The following is a 26,109-nucleotide window of genomic DNA, read 5'->3' as shown; positions in this document are numbered from 1 at the left end:
GTTATGGACGCTGGGTGCTTTCCTATTCAATCTTGGTTCCAATGGTTCTGATGATAAACTTTTACATATGTGTTGACATTTATGCACCCAAGCTCTGTGACTTTTATTTTTTTTGTAACTTTTGCTGCTTGTCCTCCTTTTTTCTGTTTTTGTCAGATTGTTAAATTTCGATAAAAAGTTGTTCACACAAAAAAATTACAGTAAATACAATAAACTATAATGATCTAAAAACAGTAGTTTGTGCTTCTTCAAAAAAAAATCAAACTTTTTTTTCCCCTCAGATTAATCATCAGGATAGCAAGATAAATAAATAAAAAATAAACATAAATAATAAAAATATTTAAAAATATATTCTTTATATGCATTTTTACGTTTTTCTTTTAAATTTTTATAATTACGCACCCAAGCTCTGTGACTTTTATTTTTTGTAACTTTTGCTGTTTGTCCTCATTTTTTCTGTTTTTGTCAGATTGTTAAATTTCAATAAAAAGTTGTTCACAAAACAATTACAGTAAATACAATTAATTATTAGAAAGGGAAAATAATAAAACTTGGAGAATGTCAGGTGAACAATGTTTATCTCAGAATTTTCACACACTTGTCGTACATTTTTAAAAAATAATAATAATAACTTTATTTTACTAATTTTTCTCCCAATATACCAATAGGATATCATTAACATGTATATTCATACATCCAACAAAGTCCAAAAAAGCAACAATTTAAATGCCGTAATAATTATAGAGGAAAAAAAAATTCTGAACATGATAATCAACTTAACTCAAACTTTATTTATAGAGCACATTTAAAACACCGGAGGTTGACCAAAGTGCTGCACAGATAAAAAAAGACGTAAAAATAACAAGATACAGCACTAAGATACTTAAAAACATAAAACCAGAGCAAATATAAAATACAATCAAATGTAATAAAATAAATAAAAAATAAATAATGATAATAAAATAAAAGTAAATAAGGCACTGAAGAAAATAGTTTGACATTAGGAAAATATCTATGTTCATGTCTTTATTTTTCTTTTTTTTAAATATTTTGTTTGTTTGTTTTAGACTTATGGAAACAATATCACAGGAGAAATTTAAGGGTTAGAATTTGCTGTTAGAGAGTTGACAGTTGGTCCTTTCCTCCATGCTTGAATGTACTTCCCCTTATAGAGCACTGATACATGCTATCACACACACACACACACACACACACACACACACACACACACACACACACACACACACACACACACACACACACACACACAGAGGCTGTGTTGCAATGTTTTTTACAGTGCATACTGGAAACATTACTCTTGCCAAATACCAGCAGGTGTACAGTAAGCAGGTCAGGTCTACGATGCTCTTTATCCTTGCTCATACTTGTAGTTTTTCTGTATTTTATTGTTTATTTAATACCTTTTTTTCTTTCTATTGTTATTCAAATATTCTTACTGGTGAAAGATACCTGTTGCAGATGCTCTGGGACACATCACCTGTGATGTAACTTGGGGTCATTGGGTGGTTCAGGTCTTTTAACATCAGACGCCCTCGCCCAGGTGAACTGACCGTGGTTGATCTGACCCCGGCCTGTGGCCCAGCAGCCTTTGCCCAAGGATCTGCCCCTCCTGGTGCTTGACACACTTTCTTTCAGTCGCCTTATCCACACACTCCACCAGGGGCACTGTGAGCAAGGGAAGGATGGACTGCCCAGCCCACAAAATGTGATATTTAATGACCAAACCTGTTCTTAGTAGAGCTTGTTAATGTAAAATCCTGACCTAAAACCAGCTGTTTGGATTTTCTGGGGTTTGCCGACGTCAGCGATTCCCTTTTTTGACCAATCAGGAGCAAGTCTGACCTGATTGGTCCACCAGAGCAGATACCCCCAAACCCCCTCTCCAGCAGCGTGGAGGAGAATGCCAAAGTTGAAGAGCCATCACTGCTCTGTTTTTGGCTGTAAACAGCCACATAGCTCCATGCTCAAGCTTCCCATCTCAGAAGAAGACAGACTAAGTGTCTAGAGTTCATTTATCAGGAAATGTTCCAGCTACACTCAGTAAAACTGAGCATGTGTGTGCTAGTCACTTCACGGCCGACTGCTTTTCCAACTTTGGACAGTCCAACAGAGGGCTAGCCAATAGACTGGTCCTGAATCCAGGCGCATTACCAACCATCCTCCAACAAACCTGGGACCCTGGAAATGTGAGTATTTTAAATGCTGTGTGCTGTGGAGCAGATGGAAGAGCTTTTCCTCAGTGTCCCCCCTGTCTCTGTGTTAGCTTCAGGATGCTAACTTTAGCTGCAGTTAGCCTGTTGTTTTAGCCTGTAATGTTACGGTAAAGGAGCTTCTCTGTTTTCTAAACATTGTGCACTCGGAGCTCGTGGCGCCGCTCTCAGTGACGTGGAAGAGCGGGGCGGTATCAGCGGTGGCTCATTTACATATGAAGGCCACGCCCACTAAATCAGAGCGTTCTGAACAGAGGGGCTATGAGAGCCTGGAAACAATGCTGCTGTGCTTGATTTATTGGCTTTTTGGACCAAAACATGTTACTACCATTTCATGAAGACATCAATGATCCAGAAAGTAAAAATGTAAAAGTTTGTCTTATTGTAGCCTGAGTGAAACACATTTTACTCCAAATGTCTTTGACTTTGACCTCCTGGTTGCAGAGCATGTTTCCTCAGAGGAGTGTCAGTGTTTGGTTTGTTCCCAGCAGCCCGTCAGAGCTGGACTCAGGCTTTAACCCAGTTTGAATGAAGCATATTTGCATGAGCTGCCGGCTGAAACAACAAGCGGCGCGCTCACAGGATGAGGAAATGAAGCAACGGGAGTGACTTCACTCCTTTACTGCTCTGCAAATATCAGCCTGTTGAAAAGAGCCCTTTGCCCAGACACATCAGCTCAGCGCTGGCCTGCATCCGTATCAGCTGATGGTAGGTGAAACACACACACACACACTCACACACACACAGAAGTAGAGAGAGGAGAGTAAACCTGTCTTATTTCTGTCTGAGCCACAGTTTGAGCTTCACTTTCAGGCGTTTGGTGAAAATGAGGAAATGAGAGCTGGTGTGAACGTTCAGAGCAGATCTTTGAGGCCCTCTTTGCTGGTCTCTCTGCTGGTCTCTGTCAGGCCTGTGAGACTTTGACTGAGGCCGGGGGCTGGTTAATGTGTAACAGGGTGAAGGAGCAACCTTTAGCAGACGTTTGTCAGCTCTGACAGCGACCAGGAGCAGTCCTCTGTGTTTGTTTTTTAACCCGTCAGGAGTCAGGGATTACAGGAGTTTGTGGGAGTTTCAGCGTCTTTCATGACATTCAGTTTGTGGTTGTGAGTGTGACCGTGCTGCGATGGTGAGTGTTGCTCTTTGAGACTCTTTAAACAGCTTCAGTCAGAGATAAACCTCCTTATTTCACCTATCAGAGATAATCTGCTGGCTTTGATCGTCCAGGCTGACTCTGTCCTGATCGCTGTGCGTGTTTTTATCGGGGTTTTAACGGTGAAGTTTGGTGTCTGAGGTTTTCATGTGACTCTCACACTGGCCTAGTTTTACTGCTGATAGCGCCTGCTTTCCTGTCAACTCGACAGGAAGTGAGGCTTGGTTGCAGAAAGTAGAAACAGAAGGTAGCGTTCCTGAAAGTCACTTTTCAGTGTTTGTGTTGTCAGATAAACACTGAGGGGTGAAAATAAAGTTTAATATGTTGTTGTTTTAGATGAATTTATGTTTATTTCCTCAGTTTTAAGGAGGTAACTCTATGTTCTCATCCTGTGATAACAAAGCTTGTTTTGGTAATCCAACAACGGTGATGGGTCAGACTTTGACACAACTTAAAAACAATCTAAAACCCTTCCTGTGTTTTTATCATCCTGACTTCATAACCGCTGATAAGCTGCGCTCATAAACCTGACATCACACCGTCTCCTGTAACCTGATTACACAGCGAAGATTAGCTCAGGTGGGTCCAGCTCACAGCAGACGATACAGACGATACAGATCAAATCCTCGGCTTAAAATCAAATTACTCAAAAAAACTCAACTCCCCATCTCCTGCTCCTTTCCTGCAGTTTAATCTGGATCATTGATGTCTTCATGAAATGGTAGTAACATGTTTTGGTCCAAAAAGCCAATAAATCAAGCACAGCAGCATTGTTTCCAGGCTCTCATAGCCCCTCTGTTCAGAACGCTCTGATTTAGTGGGCGTGGCCTTCATATGTAAATGAGCCACCGCTGATACCGCCCCGCTCTTCCACGTCACTGAGAGCGGCGCCACGAGCTCCGAGTGCACAATGTTTAGAAAACAGAGAAGCTCGTTTACCGTAACATTACAGGCTAAAACAACAGGCTAACAGCAGCTAAAGTTAGCATCCTGAAGCTAACACAGAGACAGGGGGTACACTGAGGAAAAGCTCTTCCATCTGCTCCACAGCACACAGCATTTAAAATACTCACATTTCCAGGGTCCCAGGTTTGTTGGAGGATGGTTGGTAATGCGCCTGGATTCAGGACCAGTCTATTGGCTAGCCCTCTGTTGGACTGTCCAAAGGTGGAAAAGCAGTCGGCCGTGAAGTGACTAGCACACACATGCTCAGTTTTACTGAGTGTAGCTGGAACATTTCCTGATAAATGAACTCTAGACACTTAGTCTGTCTTCTTCAGAGATGAGAAGCTTGAGCATGGAACTATGTGGCTGTTTACAGCCAAAAACAGAGCAGTGATGGCTCAAATTGGTCAAAAAATGGAAATTGCTGACGTCAGCAAATCCCCAAAATCCAAACAGCTGGTTTTAGGTCAGGATTTTACATTAACAAGCTCTACTAAGAACAGGTTTGGTCATTAAATATCACATTTTGTGGGCTGGGAGAAAAGACAAAGACCCACACATTTCACTAAAAGACTTAATAAAGGGATTTTTGCATCATATGGGACCTTTAACACCTGGAAACAAACCAGCCTCATGATGGGCTTTCTTTGTGGGTGTTGAAAGTCACTAATTTGTCTGAAAAAAAGACGAGTTAGTCTCTTCAATAAGTCTGAATTTATCTTCTTTTTTCTGTTTCTCGATGATGAACATGTTTCTGTGCCGCGGTATCTCCTACAGAAAAAAATCCCGTCCTGTCTTAAACTTCCACCAGCTGAGGTCTTTTTTAGATTACTGTTGGCTTCTGGGAAATGTAGTTCTTTAGAGTGTAGGCTTATTGGAAATCCCATGGGAATCATGTGACCCGCAGAAAAAAAACTTCACAACATGAGTAACAATCAATAACAACAGAATCTGTGTATAAAAGTATATTTAGACATTAATTATCAGTGTTAAAGTTTGACTCATGTCTCATCTGTTACAATGGAGTGGGCGGGGTTTAAGACCTGCACTCAAACCAGCCAGTAGAGGGAGCTCCAAACATTTAGGATACACAGCCTGAAGCTATTTGTGGACGAAAGTGTAGACAAAATCAACCTCTGGTCTGAAAATATGAGGTGATGTGAAAGTGTTAAAAACTGCAGTTCCTCAAGTGTCCACTAGAGGCTGGCCCAGAAGAACCAGAAACCACAAACATACCAAGCAAAAAGAAAAAAAAAAAAAAGACATTTTCACAGCAGAAATAAATGTTTACAGCCAGGTTATAAAAAAAACTGAACACTGTGTGGGGAGTGAATTTCATACTCACATATCAGAAGATAATAAGATCACAATTTTATCCAATCAGAGGCAGAGCTCAGCTGATTGACAGTCAAGCGACCAATAGCTGTTAGAGAAGAGGCTCATTTCCAAAACACTCACTGTTGATGGTTTTCTTCAAAGCTGTTTCAGAAACAGTGACCTCACAGAGACTACGTCCATGTCCTCTTCAGGCTTCCGTATCCTATAACTTACACAGATTTTGTTGATTGATTTAATTTTTCCCTCCAGAGTGAGACGTCTGAACTCTCAGTGAAAAACTCCTCGATGTAAAAATCTTTCTGTCGTCGTCTGTTCCTCCTCAGGCTGAGCCGCCCAATCAGACGCCGGCCTCTGGCTCGGCTGCCAAGATGGAGCACGTGCAGAGTCAGGTGAACGAGGTGAAAGTGATCCTGACCGACAACATCAGCAAAGTTCTGGAGAGAGGAGACCGATTGGACGACCTGATTGGAAAAACCGACGACCTGCAGGCTTCTGTGAGTGTCAGACGACCACGATCAAAGCTCACCTGTCCCTCAGGTGTCAATGATGATCAGTTTTCTGCAGGGTTATGTCCTGCTTTAACATCAGCAAACTCTACTTCAGACCAAGGAGCATGTTCTCCAGTAGGGGGCGATATAGGGGAAATAGGTCAGGGTGGTTTCATGGCAGGACCAGGATCAGGATTTTGTCAAGTTTCATTTATTTTTTTCAGATTTAATTTTTTGAATTCATTTTATTTTTAATTCTCTTTATTTGAGTTTTTTTTTATATTTTTAAATACAGATACAAAAATTATAAGAATAATATGATAATAATAATAGATTGAAGGCAAATTATTTCATACTTTAAATTAATACACACATAAATGCACTCCGAAATTAGAAAATATATGATTTCATACACATACTTACATATGATATGATCTGCAAATATATCTACATACTGATACAAAAACATTTAGATAATTATATATTAACGATATATATTCATACAATGATAATAATAAAATAAAATAGAGAGATAAAAATAAATATGTATAAAAATAAACATGAATAAACATAAAATAATAACAATAATAAATAAAATAGAGAAATAAAAATATGTATATAAATAAACATGTATAAACATATAAATAATAACAAAATCCATAATAAAATAAGAAAGAGAAATAAAAATGAATATGTGTATAAATAAACGTATAAACATATAAAAATTATAATAAAATAAAATAGAGAAATAAAAAAATATGTACACAAAAAATATGTTAAAACATATAAATTATAAAATAAAATAGAGAAACAAAAAGTAAATATGTTTATAAATAAATGTGTATAAACATATTCAAAAAAATAAAATAAAATAGAGAAATAAATAACAGATTCAGAGTATTTTGACCTGCAATCATTTTTAGCCCCAATTATTAATGATTCTGCTTTCTGAACTATTTTTATGCGCCATTTTTTTATTTTCTGCATCACTTCATGACTTTAATCTGGTCTTGTTTCCTCCAAATTGTTTTTTCAACTCTCACATCTTCTCATCCTGATAAATCCTTTCATTTAGGGGCGTCAGCAGTTGAATTTCTGCAGAGTTTAAAGTGCTGCAGCTTTGTACAAGTAACCTTTGCGCAATCTAAATGTAGTTTAGTGAGACGTTAATAGACAGATTTTTTGTTTGGGGAAATGTTTGGGTCTTTTTCCTCCGTCGCTGGTGTTTGATCAGATCTCTGGTATTTTCCTGCAGGCCGACTCTTTCCAAAGAACGTCGCAGCGCGTGGCCAGGAAGTACTGGTGGAAAAACATCAAAATGATGATCATAATCGGCGTGGTCGTCCTCATCATCCTCATCCTCATCATCCTCGCTGCCACTAATACGATTTAAATGTTCACACTTTGCTCTCCCACCAGCTCAGGACTGAAGGTGATCGCCTCAATTTACCTCACATGAGAGTTTTCGAAGATTTCACCAGACGTGATATTACAGGAGAAATGTTTGTACATTTTTATGATTTTTGATGAAAGTGAATGAAGAAGTTTTTAAACTTTCCTGAAACACTCCAACAGTCTTTAAAAAGTGATGCACCACTCACAGGATTTCAGAAAAGATCAGGAACTCAGAGAATGTTTCAATATTTTTATTGTTGCATATCATATTGTTTAATTCTGGGTGTATATACTGAATGCTGTCAAACTCTGTAATAACACATGTATTATAAGACTGATGATTATGAAGGGAGGATAAATCGCAACAGAGCTGTTTTTTTCTACCACATGACTGAATATATGTGTTTGTTTTCCAACCAATCTACCGTTTCTGATAAATGAAGCATTCACAAGAAGCGTAAGAGGACAATAAATACAAAACCAAGGAGGGATGAGGAAGAAACGCCAACTGCAGGAGTCTAAAGAATGCAAAAAATCCCAAAAGGTTCAAAGACACAACGAATACTCCGGTAAGTTTAGAGGAAAACGTTTGGTGGGTCAAAGTGCTCCTCGTTTTTTTTTCTTACAATCAGCTTTAGCTGGATAGCATCATCATCATCATCATCATCATCATCATCATCATCTGCCCGGCCAACGCCGTCTTTCCTCGCTCTGACACCTGCGAAAAACAGACAGACACTGATCAGTCCAAGAGGAAACCTGAGGTCTGACAGAAAAATAAAAAATATAGGAATCCCCCGTGTTTATTATGTCCAATGTAAAAGAAAAAAGCAACTGAGAACAATTATTTTACAGTTAAAAAATTAGTTAGTCCATAAGCTAGAAATCCTGAAGTGCAATAAATCGAAGAAGTCAAAATACTTAATGGAAGAAACCTTCGATTGGTCAAAAAATACACGTTAAAGAAAGCATTACAGGTACGTTTCTGCCACACTTTGATTCTTCAGTGTTTTACATCAAAAAAGGAAAATTTGTTACAAGAGAATTAACAAAAGAGGAGTCTCTTCCATCGCTGTCAGTAACACAAACAAGAGCAATACAAGTACACAACGAGAAAGCACTTTATCCCCCAACACTGGAGCATCCAGGTTTTAGCTCATGGACTACTGGCTACAAGAGCTAAATAAAGAAACAAGCGTTTAAGATTAAGATTAGGAATGCAAATATTACGACCTGGAAAGTCCAGAGAAAGCTGTACGTATCCTTTGAAAAGCAAGTAGTTAATTTTATTCATATTTACAGATTACTTGTGGGGGAGTAAGGGCCTGTAAAAAATGACAATTACACGTGTATGTTTTACGTTTACATTACAAACAGTTGCAACAACTTAAAAATGGAAAGAAAGATGACAAAGCTGGACGTGTCCCATATTGTTTTAGATTAGAAATGCTGATACAGGATGTTGTAAGACCATACCAAACGGCAGCATTCGAGAGCGTATGCTTCTCGTACCCGGTCCGCATTGAGCGGGCCCTGAGAGTATCTGGGAGTCAGCTCATGGCCTGCAAGGAAGCTCCGCTGGCAGGTACAAACAAGGTATGTCAGAGTTAGGAGACAACATACTTCCTTTTCTGTTTCCTTGCACATCCTTTAACTGTAGTAGCAGTTCTTTACCTGTTAACTTTACACTTTAAAAAAAGAAAGAAAAAAGAAGGTGCAAAAGAGGCAGCAGAAGGCCGGCTGTTAAAATACATGGCCACAAAGAGTGGAGCCTCTATGTTACCACTACTGTCAGGAAGTTTACAACAGCAAATTACACATTACGTTACCAAAACAGCAAAGTCAAAGTAACTACTTTAAGTTAACAGGAAGTGGAGTATTTCTGTCTTTACATACCGACTTGAAGAAGAGGCTTATCCCCTTTAATACGGCTTGTAACTGTTGGTGTGGCCACCACGCCGTGGCGACTTGCCATATCCACCAGATTGATCTACAGGTGTGGCACAAGATTTAGTTTCAGACATTTTCAGGCGTGAAGAAAAGAAATGAAATAACTGACATGAAACTGAAGCTCGTCAGGGCGTTTTATTGAAGGCTTTCTTACTGTTGTAGTCACCATATCCATAATAGTTGTTGTAACCAGGGTAGTCATAGCCACCATAGCCTCCATAGCCTTGATTACTGTAACCATAATTGCCATAATTTCCGTAGCCTTGATTCCAGTAGTTTCCGTAACCCTGGTTCCAATTCTGATTGGGACCTGAAACCAAACAGGGATCAAGTTAAATCACTTTTTATCGACAAATGGCCTCAGATTTCATTCACTAAACTCTAAATGAAGAAAAAAGCATCATCAACTCTGGTCCACCATAAACACATTTTTTAGTGCTGTAGTTTGCAGTCTGTAGTTTCAACCATAACCATTTGTTTAATTTTAAAATTCAAACTTTGAATTTTCCAATATGAACTTTTTTTAATTTGATATGTTGATTTTAATCATAAAATTTATTACATTTACTTTTTTATTGAATGTACTTCAAATCAAAAATATTGATTTAAAAAAATAGTATTTTTCATTTATTTAATTTTTTGATTTTCAATTTAAAACTTAATCAAGTTTGGGGTATGTACAATTTTTAACAGTTTTAATAGTATAAAAATATATCTTTTAATACTGAATACATCACTCAAAGTTTTATTTTTATATTATTATTTTTATGTTATTTAAGTAAAATATATTATTCATGGAGTATTTTAAAAATTAAAATAAAGCATAAAAGTTTTTTTTTTTTTTTATATTATTATTTTTACATTATTTAAGTAAAATATATTATTCCTGGAGCATTTTTAAAATTAAAAACACCTTTAACGTTTTCTTTTATTATTTCCATTTTAATTATTTTTTTGATTTGGTTAATTTTTTTTTTTTCAGGATTTAAAACTTAGAAAAATGTAATTAAAAAATCTAGTTTTGATTTATAAAAAAAATCATTTGCTTTATCTTAATTTTATGTTTTTTTATTTATATTTTTTACTTTTTTTTACTTTGACGTATTAAAAAAATCATATATAAAATAGATTAAAATATTTTTAACAGTTTTTTTTTTAAATTATTTTTGATTTTATCAGTTAAAACTTTTTCAAGTTTGGGATATTCTAAATTTTTAACAATATTATAAAAAAATATATCTTATGATACTGAATAATTCACCCAGAGTTTTATATTATTTATATTACTATTCTTATGTTATTTAAATGAAAATATCATTTCTTGAGTATTTCAAAAATACAAGAACACCATAAACATTTTTAATTTTTTTTTCTTTTTATATATTATTTTGATTTGGTTAAAAAAAAATTAATCTTTTCAGGATTTTAAAACTTCAACAATAGTAATATTGATAGTTCAATAGTGGTTAAAGTTTATCTTAATTTTACATATTTTTGTTTCTTTTTTTTGCTTTGATGCATTAAAAATCACACTTCCCTAGTTATAGATTTTTTTATTTTAATTACATTTTTATAGACTTTTTTCCTGTACAAAATAAAAATCAACAGACGAAGACTGAAACTTGTGGCTGAGATCATTATCTCATCAGTAAAATGTTTATTAGGGTCATAAAGGTTAAAGTTCACTGAGTTATTCACAGCCTCCAACTGCTTTTCAGTTCAGTTATGAGTCCCCCTGCTGGTCTGTGGAGGTAATGCAGGTAACCACCACCTAGACACTGGCTTCACTCATCAAACCAGAGGAAAGTATCACTCCTTCAACACATGACACAGACTACATTTAACTTCATCTCATATTTCCCAATATGTAAACACAAACTGGGCTGGTATGATGCTGTCTGTACTTGTTTACATCCGAGTAGTCGAGTTTTATGGCCTTATACATCAACACAGATACAGCTGGAAATAAAGGAAGAGTTCACAGATTTGCTCTCGTACTGCTGGGTGTGTGACGAGGACACAGAGAACCACACACAGAAAGATCCTTGTATTATATTGATAGTAAAAAACATCTTGTGTACTCACCACCACCTCTTCCTCGGGACCTGGATGAGTATCCGCCTCGGCCTCCCCAGTACTGCTGCTGCTGGTACTGCTCCTTGGACATGGCCACTTTGATTTCACACTAAAGGAGAAACAGTAACATGAAGTTATGTGAAAAGAAAATACTTATCAAGCCCAACCAAAGCAGGATGTTTTCTGTTTCCATTCACCTTGCTGAGTCCGATGTTGTGGTACTTCTTCTCCATGATCACCTTGACTGGTTCCTCCTCCTTGAACGTGATGAAGCAGAAGCCTCTCCGTTTGTTTGTCTTGTTTTCCATAGGAAGCTCAATAGACTCCACCTGTCGAGGTCATCCAACATGCTGATTAAAAACTTTGATAGTTTAATTATGTAAAAAAAAAAAGGAATGTTAAGCTTTAAGGGTCAAGATTTGAGCGTGGAAACATTTACCTCTCCGAAGGCACCAAAGTATTCTCTGACTTTCTCCTCAGGAGTGTCAGGAGAGAGACCACCCACAAAGATCTTCTTCACCGGCTCCTTGCTCTTCATGGCCTTGGCTTTTTTGGGGTCTATGACCTTTCCATTCAGCTTGTGCTCCTTCTGCAAGGCAACCTTTGGGAGAGAAGATGACCACTCCATCAAAAACAGGTCTTTCAGGATCATCACTTTTAAGGTTTTAGGTTTAAAAACATCAGACATTTGGACAAAGTGTTAAGATATTTTAATTTCCTTTAATTCTATTTCATCACTTTCACTTTGCAGTTCTTTTTGTTGTATTTTATTTAGTTTTCTGCATTATCAGAAGACCTTTTTTCTAGATTGAGGTTGAAGCTAACAGAATTAGCAAAGTGATGAGTGCAAAAAAAACAAGGTTTCTTTTACAATAAGAACAAAATAAGTGTAGCTAAAAAGACTGCAGTTTCTGTGAGCAGGTAATACCTTTTCAACACTCTCTGGGTCTTTGAAGAGCACAAACCCAAAGCCCCTTGAGCGACCAGTCATGGGGTCCAGTTTTAATGTGCAGTCCACCACCTCTCCGAACTTGGAGAAGTAATCTTTGAGGTCTTTCTTGGTGGTGTCCCAGCTGAGCCCTCCAACAAACATCTTCCTGCCAACACAAAGAAAGCACAGCTGTTAGTTTAAGTGTCTTAACATTAAGATGTTAGCTGTGTACGTGTGTTTATCACCGTACCCCTCATCTTCTTCGTTTTTGCTCGCGTCGATCCTCGATCCCTCGGCCTCGCCCCCCATCAGGCCACAGTCCCCGGCCGCAGACATCGGGTCATCACTGTTCGCCTCTCCGTCCTCCTCCATCCTCATCATGCTTGTGTCATCAGTGAATTCGTAATCGTCTGCCATCATATAATCTTCCTGAAAATCTAAAGTTGTCCAAAAAAAACTTCCTCAACTCGCTACGTCAAAAAAAATCACCAAGTTAGCTCGTTAGCCTGCTGTCAGCTAATAGCTACAGCTAATATCCTCTATAGTATCTCTTATTTACAGCTCCTACGGTCAATTAGAGACAAATTATTCAAATTAAATCAGATTAAAGACCAAAATTAGGCAGAAGTGTGATAAAGTAAGACAGGATTAGTGAAAAACAGAGAGGTATTTTGTGCGCATCGGTTTGTTTTCATCGCAGCCTCTTTTCCTTTTATTTCTTCTTCGAGTGTTCTTATCATGACTCAGGGCTGCAGCGCCATCTACCGGGCTGCAGCATGAACTGACAATAAAACAACCTACTTATTTCACTCAACGGGCGTTATTAAAGACACGGTGAGGAATTTCTAAGTGATATCGAAATAGTCTCACTTTTATATATTTTCTTGTTCACAATACTTAATTTAAAACAAGATCAGCACAAAAAAAGGTTATTTCTAAAAGCCACTTTTTGGTAGACCAGACCGTTTTTTTTTCCAAGAGGCAGCTTTGCAGGTATCCTTGTCAATTGACAAAATATGTGATTTGAATTTGACTTTTCAGGGTTTATAGGAGAAATACACTGAATGCATCCTTCAGCTACAGTGTTCCTGTCCCTTCCTGCTTTTGTACATTCATGCGTCACAGCTCCAGCATCCAGGTGCACTGCTACAGAGCGGCTCCAGTGTGAGTTAACATGTCAACTCAAGAAGAAACAAACCTGATGAGGTTCCCCGAACAGAGGAGAGACACATGTTGAGTGTTATGGTCAAGTATAAAACCAAGTATAAAATGACAGATTGCAGGAAAGACAAAAGGGTGGCTGTGAAGATGCTACAATAATTGTATCATGACAGCAGCGATTTTTCAGCATTAGTGATTTGATGCCGTTTGTCTTCCTCCATCACACATCCCATATTTCATGTTGCACATAATGTATCATTCTGCGAACAAACAGTCCATATTTTTCTTACTCGTTATTCTAGTTTATTTCTGCCCTTATTCATCTATTTTATCTTTTATTGCATGGTGTTCAAGCAGTATTTCATCATGCCATTTCTGTTTTCTAAACATTTTTAAAACACAATAGAAATTAAGTTTGGAAACAAAACATTATTTTGCCTTTTTTTTAAGATCTTATTGTAATTTCTGTCTGATTTTGAGAGAGAAAAAAAAGTTGACTTAATAATTTTATCTCGTACTGCACCAAAATTAATTGTATATAGAAACAGGAAAATTTTCTAGTGATTAAAAAAAAAAAATGTGACCAGGTCAATGTTTTCTTCTCTATAAATGAGGGGAGTTATGTAACTAACTGTAATATAGATTGAATGAACTGTACCGCTGTGTGTCCGCTTGAGGCTTCCGTAGCTCTGAACGTGTGCACTCCTCATACAGAGCAGTCAGTTAGCTGCGAGGTGATGGCTAGACAAGTCAGCTAGGGGCTAACAGGTAAACAGGTGCTGCCTTTTCCTGCGCGTGGATTACTTTCATCTGCTCGGACTGACCGTGTGAGACAGGAACGAGGAGCTCCGTCTTTCCTTCTTTAACACTGTGGTTGCAGCTAACAAAGCTAACGTCAAGTAGCTCAGCAGCTGCAATCTCTCCTTAAAAATGGCCTCTGTTTCAATCCCTGCATGTACCAGTGCACTCTTACTGGATATTGAGGGGACGACTACGCCAATCACGTTTGTTAAGGTACGTTTCTTTTTATTTAACAGTAGATTTTGGTTAAAAATTAACAGCATTGTTGTGATACGTGTAGCGCTCTACAACGCCTCTTTACGGTGGGGTCATGCTAGCAGATGCCAGTGTTACGGTGTTAATAGTGACCTTTTTAACTGACGACCCTCGGCCGGATTTGAGACGGAAAGCGGATATGTAGCCATCTTAATGATACGTTAACATACATTTCACAGGGGAAGTTTAAAAGAGATTAATCTTGTTGTTAAATGGGAATGGAAAAACTCTCGTGAGCTGCTGCGTATCATTTCTTCGCTTTCAATAGCTGTACGTCAACCGTTGACGCCGAGAGTCGCCAGTTGACAGGGTCGCGAGTTAAACCGGAACACCACCAGGAGCTGTCAGCACAATTACGCTGTTTTAACAATTATAAACACGTAGCAAGGCCAAGCTAAAAACTTTCATTTGTTTAAAATTATTTACATTATGAATCAGCCATTTGTAATTATTACATCATTATTAACTACCTTTTCGCACAATAACATGAAACTCAATGAACTGGTGTCTCTAAATGACTTAAAATATAAGATGAAATGAGATTTTTTTTTTTTTAAATTTAACCAACCTGGTTGAAGACTGGTTATATGTAAAATTGAACTTTCTCCGATCATAATATTAATACTAGAACCATTACACACTATCTGGGACCTTAAACCATATGTTGCGAAGTAGTTCCAAATTTCCTCCCATTAGACATCATTCATGTAAAATGAATTAAACCAGCTCCAGAGAAAAAAAAGTATTTTGAAAGCCATTTTTTTATTTTCCTTAAGAGTTTTCTCTGAAAATCCACCATTAGAGACTGATTATTGGTCAAGGAGACATGCCATTAAACGTCATACTCCCTTTTGCTGTACTTCTCAATGTCAGTTTTCCTTTACTTACAGAGCTTCATTAATTTGGAATTTATGTTATCATTTAACAAAAACATCTACATCTCTGACCAATTTTAAGTTCAGACTAAAGTCATATATAATTCATCAAGATCCTCAAGCTTCTTTTTGTTCTCATTCATAATTCATTAATTTGCTTGTTGTCTGTTTGTTGTTGAATTATTTTGAGTTTATTTCATTGTATTGAATCTTATTTCTTTTTCTTCCTATATTTTTATTATTAACTCTATTTGGGGAGGTATCTTTGATAAAACACTTTGGGGTTTTTTTTACCTCTCCTGCACTATCTTGTGTTTTCTTTGCAATGCCAATGTAATTGTTTTTACTTTATGGTGCAAATAAATAAAATAAAATAAAATAAATAAAATAAAATAAAATAAATAACCATGTGTGGAGTTAATATCCATTTGCAGTAATAGTGAAAATATTGGCATCAAAGTTTTGAATAACAGTTAACTTTGTTCAAAAGCCTTTTTTTTCTCATAAAGCTAAATGAAAACTGTAAAAATAAATAGCACGCTAAAGTTTTCTACAGTAAATAAAGTTTTCTACAATTTCAATAAAACTAAAATGTTATGTTATTGTTCATTTATCTTTGTTTTAAGGTACTTAAGGTGTAGTACTGTGGGTGTGACAGAGTAGATCCCAAATGAGACAGTTTTTAATTTTTGTTTAATTGTTTCGACTTGTATGAAAAAAAAAGTCAGATGCCGATATGCTTCAAAATCCTGAATATAATTGGTCTATCCCTATTAAGTAATTATGGAAAACTAAAATCAACAAAAATACATCACATCCCTCTCTGTAATAGAGTTATATCGTTAGTGTACTTAATTTAAATCCCATTAAACCCACTTTATCACACAGCTCTTAGCAATAAGGAGACATCCCTCGTCTTTCCCAGCTTCTCCATATGGTATTAATGCATCCTCACTAATTACAACAATACATCTGGGCTCCTTACTGACCTGCAACATGATGCAGCAGTTTCACAGTATGATTAGAGGAGTATCCATGAATGAAGAGGGCTGGGTATCTTAGAAACTCTGGTTTTATAAGCAGATACATTTTGTAAGTGATAAACTGTATATCAACATGAGGAGCTTTCATAATAACCTCAACGACTCATCTTTTTAAAATTTGCAGGATGTTTTATTTCCATACATCAGGGAGCATCTGGAGGATTATTTGTCTGCCCACTGGGAAGAAGACGAGTGCAAACAAGATGTTCATCTCCTAAAGAAACAGGTAAACCCCCAAAACTTTATCAGCATATGTCACATACCGTTCACACACTCTGTTTCTGAAACGTCTGTGTCTCAGTTTGAGGAGGACATCAGACAGAACCGCTCCTGTCCCGTCCACGAGGTGGATCAGACAGTCCACACAGACGAGGAGAAGGCCATCAGGGAGGTGGTGGATAACGTGCTGTGGCAGATGGCGGCAGACAGGAAGTCCACAGCTCTCAAACAGCTCCAGGGTCACATGTGGAGAGCGGCGTACTCTTCAGGGAGAATCAAAGGCGAGTAAGTACAATGAGCTTTTTTTTACAACTTCATACGGATCCCCCAGGGTCTCCAAAACATCATCAACATGAATAATTAACATCCTTCCTAAATGCAGGCGCAGAGACGAAGGGTAGAATATGTTGATATGTTGTTTCTTTATCATCCACTCTGGGAATGATCCTGAATACACACCCTTGTGCTTGTTTCTCTCAGGATTTACCAGGATGTGATGCCATCTATCAAGAGATGGAGAGAAAAAGGAGTCAAAGTCTTCATCTACTCCTCTGGAAGTGTGGAGGCACAGAAACTCCTGTTTGGATACTCTGTGGAGGGAGACGTCCTAGATGTGAGTAAATCAGGAAAAGAAACATACAGACACTTTGAATTTATGGCTTTCATGGTTTTATTGTCAATTTATGCTTGATGTGATCTTTTTCGTGTCCTTCAGTTATTAGACGGTCACTTTGACACCACTATAGGAGCCAAAGTGGAGAGTAAAAGCTACGAGAGGATTGCTGAGAGGATCGGCTGTCCAACCGAGGAGATCACCTTCCTGACAGACGTCACTCGAGGTCAGTGTTTTTAGGATGGTGTACTAAAATGAACATCCAGCAGCTGTTGCTTTGACATTTATGCTTTGTTTGGTTCATTTTTAAAGGTTTTGAGGCTTTTATGCTGATATTCAGAAAGTAAAGAGCAGTGTGTAGAGCTGAGAGGAAAGAGAGAAGAGGGCTGCAGAAGCTCTGAGCCAAATCTGACATTTACATTTTAGTGTTCCTATTAAAAATCTTTTGGCTTTCTGTTCAGAGATCCTAGAAGCTGAATAGTAAAAAGGTACCTTACACTTTTATCTCAAACTATTTATCCATGCACAACGTCTGTTTGCTCTAAACTTGGCCAACAAGTATTAAAACTACTGGACTCAGTTTGAGAAAAGTTGCACCCTGAAATTAGCATTTGGTTTGGTTTTTTTTTCCCTGGGGAGTGTGAGTGGATGTAAACAAAGTGTACATTCAGTCATGCTCAACAAACAACACTGTGTCCTGGAGGTTGAAAAAACTAGTTCAGTGCTTTTTTTCTTCCTGTTAAATGTTTGCAAAGTACTTTCCTGTTTGAAACCTCTACTGTTAAATAACTTGCAGTTGTCTTCCCCCAGATGTTTGCATGTTCATGTATTTCCTTTATAAAACTTCATAACAACGGGTTTTACCTTACTGTAACGAGCTGGTTTCACAAGAAAAAACCTCTGTTGATAATGAATGTGACTTCTAAGATGATGCTCCAGACCAAGGGTGTTCAACCTGTGGCTCTGGACCCTCATGCGGCTCTTTGACTCTTCTGCAGTGGCTCCTTGTAGCTTTAAAAAACATTTTTGAAATAAAAGATTTGTTTATTTTTGCTACAAAGGGGATTGATGATAAAAGACACTGACACTAAATAAAATCATGTGTTAAAATTTTGTTGAACTAAACATGCATCATCTCTTGCAAAACAGATTTTCAGTTGGGTTTTTTTTTAGATTTTTGTGATTTTTTTTTATTTCAATTTTTTCAAAATTTTTTTTTAATTTAGAAAAAAATATATTTTTTGAAGATTTTTGCAAATTTTGAAATGTTTGGCAATTATTGATTTTTTTTTCTTTTCAATTTTTTTAGTTATTTCTTTTTATAAATCATTGAAATTTTAATTTTTTGAAAAAGTTTGTTAATTTATGGCATAAAAAATTGCAATTTTTTTGCACACTTCTTTATTTTATTTTTTAAAATTTTGCATTAATAAAAAAATTTCTGAAAAATTATGTAATTTTTTGAGATATAAATTTTGCAAATTTATGAAATTCATGATGTTACAAATTTTTTGCATTTTTTTTAAATAGACTTGTAAATGTATTAAAAATAAAAAACTAAGCCATCACATGTACAATTTTATACACACAAAACACATCTGGTTTAGAGAACTGAGTGGCACTCAAAGAACGTCCCAGTTGTATTTCTCCAGTCTTAAAATCTGACCTCTGGCTCTTTCATTGTGAGATCACGTGCTTTTCCTGTGTATTTACCCTCTTGAATTGTGGTTGCAGAGGCTAAAGCAGCAGAGGAAGCTGGTGCTAACGTGGTGGTGGTGGTCCGACCTGGGAACATGGAGCTGACAGACGACGAGAGGGCCCACTATAACCTCATCACATCCTTCAGCCAACTTGAACTGTCGGGCCGTGCTTAACGCAGAGAGCATGGCTCTGTTTACTGACCCGCTCCTGCTCCCTCTGCCCCTTCCCACCTTCAACACCTCCCCATACTTTTTCTGATGTTTTATTTGTTCCGCTTTGACTGTTCAGAAAGTGTCTGAGGTGCTTCTGGGACTGCAGGTAGCCTGTGAGGCTGCTGGAGTCCCACCCTGTAAGAAATGTACCTTTCCCTTCATTCAGAATGCCTTTCAAACGTTGGTCACCATGTAAGGAACGTCACTCTCATGGACCGCTCCATTGATCCAAAAGAGAAGAGAAAAAACACAGCACGCAACATTTGGTGTTACCTTTTTACCTGTTCAGAAGAACTGTGCTTGGTCAAACTTTCCAGCTGTTTGTGATGTTCAACATTTTCCATTCATGTGCTGTTTTCTCCCTCCACACACACACCAACCACCCCGTGAAAGGACCCTGTCCATGTTTTAGGAAGTAGAACCAAAGTAGAGACGTACTGAGCATTGGTGCTGCTGACATTAAGTTCTCATTTTTCTTTGAATGTCTTAATAAACCCCCTCACAGGTGAATGATGTCTATTTAAATGTGCCATCCTCGTTCATCATGACGTACTGTCCGTGTTGGAAAGTTACCCAAAATATTGCCAAACTGATAATTTATGTGTGAGCATATTTGGTGTTATTCAGGAAACGGTAATCTGAAAATCTTCCAATAAATGCCTTGTCTTACACTGAAGCTGGTTTCCTTCCTCCTCCAAAACATGTTTTTTTTTTATGCTAACACTGTGGCCATGGCTATGAATACTCGATAATCCTTTGTGCTAGACTTGTGAACACACTGGGAAAAACTGGAATCTTATCAAGTGTTTTTGTCTTATTTTCAGTAGAAAATGTCTTTTTTAGATTAAATATGAGCCACATTCACCTGACCAGTCCAGAAAATGTCTTATTTTAATTCCAGACGTTAATCTATTTTTAAGCAAATTTCTCTTGTTCCATTGGCAGATTTTTTAAAACTTGTTTCAGCAATTCAGACCTCATTTAGTCTTTAAATAACTTAAAACAAGACATTTCTGGGCTGTCTAGGTGAATGTGGCTCATGTTAAGTAAAATAAGACAAAAACACTTGATAAGATTTCAGTTTTCTACCGTGCTCTGGTTTTAGCGCAGGGGTCTGCACCCTGTGGCTCTGGAGCCTCATGCTGCTCTTTTACTCCTTTGCAGTGGCTCCATGAAGCTTCGAAAAAAATATTATTAAAATAAAGGGCTTTTATTATTTTAATGATAATGACACGGACACCAAGTAAAATCATAATATAAAATTTGAACTAAAAATGCATCACCTCCTGAAACAAAGCTTTAATTTTTTTGTGATTTTTTTTTTTTTTCAATTTTTGACATTTTTGCAAATTAAGAAAAAGAATTCCACATTTTTTTCAAGATTTGGCAAATTTTTTAATTTTTATTTTATATCCCTCTTTTTTTTTTGCAATTTTAGAAAGATTTTACAATTTTTGGAAATCAAGCAAAATTTTGAAATTGCATTATTAAGGTTTTTGTTTTGTTTTGTTTTTTTTCCAAATTTATGACATTTCATCAATTTCTTTGAAATTTTGCACATTTTTTAAATTCATTTTTTATTTTGCAAATTTTTGATCTTTTTTTTTTTTCAATTTCCAAATGTTGCAAAATTTATAAAATGTATGACACTACAAATTTTTTCTTAAATTTGCAAAATTATTAAAAAATAAATAAAATAAATAAATAAATGAAAATAAAAACTAAAAAATCACATGTACAAATTTATAAACAAACTTCTCGTTTAGATAATTATTTGCCTGATTATACACTTTTTTTTGTCTTAATGTGAAAATAAAGTAGATTTTGTGGCTCCTGAATGACTTTCATCCAGGTGAGCTGAGGAAAAGCGGCTCTTTTGAAAGTAAAGGTTGCAGACACCTGTTTTAGCGGTAGGTAGAGTAGGCTACAGATATCGAGTTATTTTCAATAAATGAGAAAGGTAGCATCCTTCTGACCGAGTTCTGGGAGGAAAAAGGCTTTACTGTGTCTCAAATTGTGTATCTTTGTTCTCACACTTACTATTTTGAGTGTTTCAGTGCAGTCACGGTGAATAACTTGAGAGTTTGGGACGTTCGACACTTCTCACCCTCAAGGGTCGCCATCTTGGCTACGTAGCGGAAAGGGCGGGAACGGATCGAACGGATCAAACGAGTGTTAACGATTAATTAACGGATATTTGATGAAGACCCGTGAACGGCTGTGATTACGATCGTCTTCTCCAGTAATTGAGAAGCAGCTGTGTTTGTTCTGAGACACTTACCTGTAAAAACTTGTGGGCTAAGCTAGCAAGAACACAAACTGCGTATCAAATCCTGTCCTTCCATTAATATGAAGTGTGCTGTGTACTGTACCGTATGTGCTCACTCACACAAAATTTTGTAGAGCAGCTTGTCCCAAGTCAAACACTTGTCAAATTTTCAACAAGTAAAATATCATATGAGCCTGAAAAGAAAAAAAAAGCTTCTTAACTGTTTTTATCTGTTTTATATCAGCTAATCAAAGATTCACTTTAGCATTTATGCTAAAACCTGGAATGTTATGCTACTGTAAACCAGGCTGTAAAAGCCACAACACAACAGAAGTTAAGAAGACAGCTATCCTGGTGGACACAGAAAAATGTTCAAGCAAGTAATGATATTTTTCTAGTTTAACCCTTAGCTAAGATAAATATAGCTCTAATGCTAACGTTATGAAATGAATGATTCATAAAGCTAAATATGACATGACGTATGACTGGTCAATAAATAAGTATAAGTACTATGAAGGATATCACAAGATGACACCACTATGAAGCTATATTTATCATATTATGTTATTATTGTTATTAAAAAGTAAAGTGTTCAGGAAGTTTGTATCAGACAGGTAGCGCTCTGTCTCTGAAGGTTGGTGACCCCTGATGCTGCTGCTGGCAGTTTTTAACCACAGATTCCTGAAGAAATAATAAGAAACAACTCAAAAGTGCTTTATTTAAAAAATAATCTTCATATTTTCATTGATTGTCTTCATATAACTCAGAAAAATTTACATTCCCAAATTTCAACAAACAAGTATTCTGTTCAAAAGGGACGATTCATGAAGTATAAATGTACCCTGAACACAACGAATGGACCAGATAATTTTGGCTGGAGTTGACATTGAAAGATAGAAACGAAATAAATCCAGTGTTGATAAAATACCATGTACACTTTGATAAACACAGACAATATGGCTCCCTCCTACAGCTGGTCCGGATGGTACATGGGCACCTCGGTTAAGACCCCCGACCCGCTTTCAGGACCCCTGCAGTTCTCGGTGCACACAATGTGGAAGCGAATGTGACGAAACTCGACGGCGAAGGTGCCGATGAAGAGGAGGAAGAACATGACCAGCGCCCACTGGCACTGCGCCCCCTGCATGAAGAGCTTCTGAGCGACGAGGGAGAAGTCTGACAGGTGAGTTAAGGATCAGAGACAGTCTGCTACAGCTCATCTCACCTTTAGAAAAGTCCAGACAGTTTGAGCTTAGGTCAAAGGATACGGGTTATCATGCTGATCGTGATGGAGGCAGCCAACACGAAGCGGATGATACCGACTGTCCTTCCCTCGTTCTTTATGTTGACCACCAGAGTGACGTAGGACTGAATCCAGCAGAACAACGTCCCCAGGCCAAACGTCATGAAGGTGCCGGCATTGTGGACGGCCATTTCTGCAAACACCTGAAAGCAAAATCAAAGACTCAGATCTCTGGAGCTTAACTCAGATCTGCTCACAAACTGTGAGTTTTTACCTGAAAGTTTCCCACAAGCGTCATCCCAAAGCAGCCGAGAGAGAACGTCACCAAGCTGCAGACGTTCAGCCACGGTTTGACTGAGTAGTTCTTCAGCTGGACGTACCTGAGAACACCGATCATGAACCCTGTGATCAAGAGAAACAGAAACAGAAAGAAGATGAAGTTTGATCAACAACCAAACACGGCACATAGGGTGTCCTCAAACAACCCGACGACACAAAGACAGCAAGAACAGAAGAAGGGCTGTACTGAAGGGAGACGTTTCCTCCTACCCAAAAATGCCGCCAAGTTCATGACCTCGCTGAATATGCAGCTGGCTGGAGCGTAGTTTCCTGCAACACTGACAGAGCAAAGAGAAGACGTCTGGTTTCTGCTTCAAACCAACATCAACCATGAGATCAGCGTTGATGAGGTACACACCTGATGAAGGGAGGACGCTTTTCCCTCCTGGAAATAAAGACCATAAGTATCAGGGGAAAGTAATGTGATGATTATCAACATTTACATCATGTTAAGAATAAATCTCACGTGTATTTTGATCCCAGAGGTTCAATCCTCATATCATGGACGGCTACGAAATACCTTTGAAACAAAGAGATGTTCACAGAAGATTATTAAACACTCCTTCAAACTCTCCAACAGGACGTCGACAGACCTCACTTCAGTCTGATTGTTTTTCTCAGCTGTCTCATTTTTTTGTTCGGACTTGTTTTGCTTTACTTCATTTTTGTGCCACTGTAATATTTTTTTCTTTTTGCTTCTTTCAGCAACATTTCTGTGTCTCTTTATTGGACGTTTTGGTTTTGATTCATGTCCTTGCAGCTGCTGTAGTACGTGTGAATCTGCTCCTTTTGTAAAGCTAATAGGTTTCCTATAGCTCTCATATATTCTGTCACAACATTCCTTTTATCAGGTGACAATTATATGTTTATTTCAGTTTTGTCTGGCATTTTTTTAAATAGTCTTATTTTTATATCTCTATCATGTATATATTTTAATTTTTAGTTTAGTTTAATTAAGTTTATTTTAATTTATTTAAGTTTTTTTTTAGTTTCGTTCAGTTTAGTTTAGTTTAATTTAGTTTAGTTTAGTTGGTCTGTATTTTATTCATTGTATAATAAAAATATATATTCAACATAAAAAAAAATCTCGAAGTAATGAAAAGGAGCAGAAAGAAGGAAACTTGTTATTATATCTCCCGCTTCTCTCACAAAACATTCAATTAACATATTACTTTTCAACATTCCAGTATAATTTTATCACAGGAGGAAAAAAAAGTATTATTAGGTTAGTTTTTATTATTTTCTAGTTTAATTTGTCAAGTTCTGTTTACATTTTATCCTTTTTCGTTGTTGCTTTTATTGTTATTTGTTTGTCTTTTTTTAATCTTCTGACAATACCATCACTTTAATAATTATTGATGTTATTATTTATAATAATAGATGTAGGTCCATATATGGATATAAAATATATTCCTCCATCTCATTATCACTTCAAGACCTGTTCAGTTACGTTCTCATTTATGATTTAATAATTTATCATTATAATTTTCATTTACATCTTTGTTTTTGTCTTTTTTTAATAACTTTTTATTTTTAAATACATTGACCTTAATAATTTTTGCATTTATTTTACATCTACTCATGCATTTTTATGTATATCTTCCCTAGAAATAGATCAACATTATCTATACACATAAAATATACAAATAATAAAGGTGCTTACATATGTTTGAGTTTGCACATTTTGTAACTATTTGTTTTTGTGTTGTATTAATGTTTCTTTAAATGTTTCAAACATAATTTCAATGTAAACTTATGGATTAGAGCTCATATTTTTGAGATAAAAAAAATCTTTAAATGTGTCACAGTAAAGGTGGATTCCAACAACTAGAATTTGACTTAATATTAACTGGGGTTTATTTTCTTGACATTTTGTGGTTGTGTCCACTCTCATAGTGTTATCTCTTTCTGACCAATGTCTGATAAAACTCTTCTTCTTCCTCAGAAATGAAACCAAACTCATCAGGGAACCCCATGTTATTAAAAACAGGGGACTTTTAGCTCTAAATTCGTCCTTAAAGCAGAGGAAGAGAAGAGATCTTACACTATCCAGAGTCCGGCTGCAGTGAGGACAGAGAAAAGAGGAGGGAGGAGAGCCCAGGGACTGCACCTCCACATCTTTATTATCTGAAACCAAAAAAAAGAGGAAGTCTGGGTTATTTAACCTGAGTTTTTAAAATCATTAAAAGCATCGTGAGCATTAAAAAAACACAAAAACAAAACGGAAACAAACGAAATGCTAATAAGTGCAAACAGGCAGTGTCTGAAACTGGATATTCTGGTTGGATTGTACATAACAGGTAACTGAAGAGCTCACCTGCTCCGCCGGCTGTTTATCCTTCAACTGACACTGATCGTCCAACCTTTAAAATCATAAATTAATCTATAATCTATAATCTACATTAATCTGGGTTAATCCCTCATAGAAATATCATTTCATGACCCTGGATGTCTCCCCCTCCTCCTCATTGCACGGTGAAGTGGTTTACTCCGCGTTTCTGGTGTTTTGCTCCCAAACTGGTTAGATTACGGGGACTTCCGGGTTGGCGGCTTTTCAAAATAAGAGCACAGCAATGGAAAACGTAACCAGGGATACACAAGGCGGTACGCAGATATCCTATATAACTCAAACAAGACTTGTATGATATAAATAAGACTTGAGTGTTAAGATATTTTGTTTTTTTAACTTAGAAAGAGCCTTTTAGGGAAGGAGTACACTTAAAAAAAAGGAAATCATATTGTTTTTATCTCAATTTAAATAAAATTTGCTCAATAATTAAATTAAAAACTAGGATAATCTCTCTCTCTCTCTCTCTCTCTCTCTCTCTCTCTCTCTCTATATATATATATATATATATATATATATATATAAAT

The 26,109-nt window shown here is 36.7% G+C and overlaps 4 protein-coding genes across 7 annotated transcripts; 2 read left to right on the top strand and 2 right to left on the bottom strand.

The window, feature by feature from the left end:
* Positions 1-2,806: 2,806 nt before the first annotated feature.
* LOC141805281 (vesicle-associated membrane protein 8) lies at positions 2,807-7,809 on the top strand. 2 transcript variants are annotated; one of them, XM_074690233.1, is made up of 3 exons: positions 2,807-2,939; positions 5,988-6,158; positions 7,408-7,809. In XM_074690233.1, the coding sequence occupies exons 1-3, from the start codon at positions 2,937-2,939 to the stop codon at positions 7,543-7,545; spliced, it is 312 nt and encodes a 103-aa protein (XP_074546334.1). In that variant the 5' UTR covers positions 2,807-2,936; the 3' UTR covers positions 7,546-7,809. The 2 variants fall into 2 exon arrangements, with proteins under 2 accessions (XP_074546334.1, XP_074546335.1); XM_074690234.1 differs by lacking the exon at positions 2,807-2,939 and adding an exon at positions 3,131-3,357.
* hnrnpd (heterogeneous nuclear ribonucleoprotein D) lies at positions 7,784-13,253 on the bottom strand. Of its 2 annotated transcripts, none has more exons than XM_074690230.1 (8): positions 12,755-13,252; positions 12,502-12,670; positions 12,013-12,174; positions 11,771-11,902; positions 11,583-11,682; positions 9,652-9,807; positions 9,444-9,537; positions 7,784-8,265 (listed from the first exon to the last, which is right to left on the bottom strand). In XM_074690230.1, the coding sequence occupies exons 1-7, from the start codon at positions 12,922-12,924 to the stop codon at positions 9,470-9,472; spliced, it is 957 nt and encodes a 318-aa protein (XP_074546331.1). In that variant the 5' UTR covers positions 12,925-13,252; the 3' UTR covers positions 7,784-8,265; positions 9,444-9,469. The 2 variants fall into 2 exon arrangements, with proteins under 2 accessions (XP_074546331.1, XP_074546332.1); XM_074690231.1 differs by lacking the exon at positions 7,784-8,265 and adding an exon at positions 8,278-9,125 and having other exon boundaries at positions 12,755-13,253.
* A 1,096-nt stretch (positions 13,254-14,349) lies between these two features.
* On the top strand, positions 14,350-20,049 carry enoph1 (enolase-phosphatase 1). Its single transcript, XM_074690232.1, has 6 exons — positions 14,350-14,679; positions 16,764-16,865; positions 16,941-17,143; positions 17,339-17,471; positions 17,574-17,697; positions 19,206-20,049. Exons 1-6 carry the CDS (start codon positions 14,596-14,598, stop codon positions 19,343-19,345), a joined length of 786 nt encoding a protein of 261 aa, XP_074546333.1. The 5' UTR covers positions 14,350-14,595; the 3' UTR covers positions 19,346-20,049.
* A 2,256-nt stretch (positions 20,050-22,305) lies between these two features.
* tmem150c (transmembrane protein 150C) lies at positions 22,306-25,771 on the bottom strand. 2 transcript variants are annotated; one of them, XM_074690633.1, is made up of 8 exons: positions 25,553-25,771; positions 25,280-25,362; positions 23,702-23,755; positions 23,594-23,620; positions 23,446-23,513; positions 23,171-23,298; positions 22,922-23,099; positions 22,323-22,829 (listed from the first exon to the last, which is right to left on the bottom strand). In XM_074690633.1, exons 2-8 carry the CDS (start codon positions 25,351-25,353, stop codon positions 22,621-22,623), a joined length of 738 nt encoding a protein of 245 aa, XP_074546734.1. In that variant the 5' UTR covers positions 25,354-25,362; positions 25,553-25,771; the 3' UTR covers positions 22,323-22,620. The 2 variants fall into 2 exon arrangements, with proteins under 2 accessions (XP_074546735.1, XP_074546734.1); XM_074690634.1 differs by lacking the exon at positions 25,553-25,771 and having other exon boundaries at positions 22,306-22,829; positions 25,280-25,359.
* Between the last annotated feature and the right edge of the window lie 338 nt (positions 25,772-26,109).

The sequence above is a fragment of the Halichoeres trimaculatus genome, unplaced genomic scaffold, assembly GCF_033239565.1.
Source record: "Halichoeres trimaculatus isolate MK-OKI-2021-1 unplaced genomic scaffold, fHalTri1.1 fHalTri1_scaffold_16, whole genome shotgun sequence".
NCBI lineage: Eukaryota > Metazoa > Chordata > Actinopteri > Labriformes > Labridae > Halichoeres > Halichoeres trimaculatus.
This window is presented reverse-complemented; position numbering and strand designations above follow the sequence as displayed.

Bases quoted from the DNA above. Each gene is read 5' to 3' on its own strand.
- LOC141805281 (XM_074690233.1), top strand. The intron at 6,159-7,407 runs GTGAGTGTCAGA...ATTTTCCTGCAG, and splicing joins CCGACGACCTGCAGGCTTCT to GCCGACTCTTTCCAAAGAAC.
- hnrnpd (XM_074690231.1), bottom strand. From the start codon at position 12,924: ATGATGGCAGACGATTACGAATTCACTGATGACACAAGCATGATGAGG. The intron at 12,671-12,754 runs GTACGGTGATAA...TTGTGTTGGCAG, and splicing joins AAAAACGAAGAAGATGAGGG to GAAGATGTTTGTTGGAGGGC. The intron at 12,175-12,501 runs GTATTACCTGCT...TCTCTCCCAAAG, and splicing joins ACCCAGAGAGTGTTGAAAAG to GTTGCCTTGCAGAAGGAGCA.
- enoph1 (XM_074690232.1), top strand. From the start codon at position 14,596: ATGGCCTCTGTTTCAATCCCTGCATGTACCAGTGCACTCTTACTGGAT. The intron at 14,680-16,763 runs GTACGTTTCTTT...TAAAATTTGCAG, and splicing joins CGCCAATCACGTTTGTTAAG to GATGTTTTATTTCCATACAT. The intron at 17,472-17,573 runs GTGAGTAAATCA...CGTGTCCTTCAG, and splicing joins TGGAGGGAGACGTCCTAGAT to TTATTAGACGGTCACTTTGA.
- tmem150c (XM_074690633.1), bottom strand. From the start codon at position 25,353: ATGTGGAGGTGCAGTCCCTGGGCTCTCCTCCCTCCTCTTTTCTCTGTC. The intron at 23,621-23,701 runs GTGAGATTTATT...CTTTATTTCCAG, and splicing joins CCTCTGGGATCAAAATACAC to GAGGGAAAAGCGTCCTCCCT. The intron at 22,830-22,921 runs GTATCCTTTGAC...CTCACCTGTCAG, and splicing joins CACGATCAGCATGATAACCC to ACTTCTCCCTCGTCGCTCAG.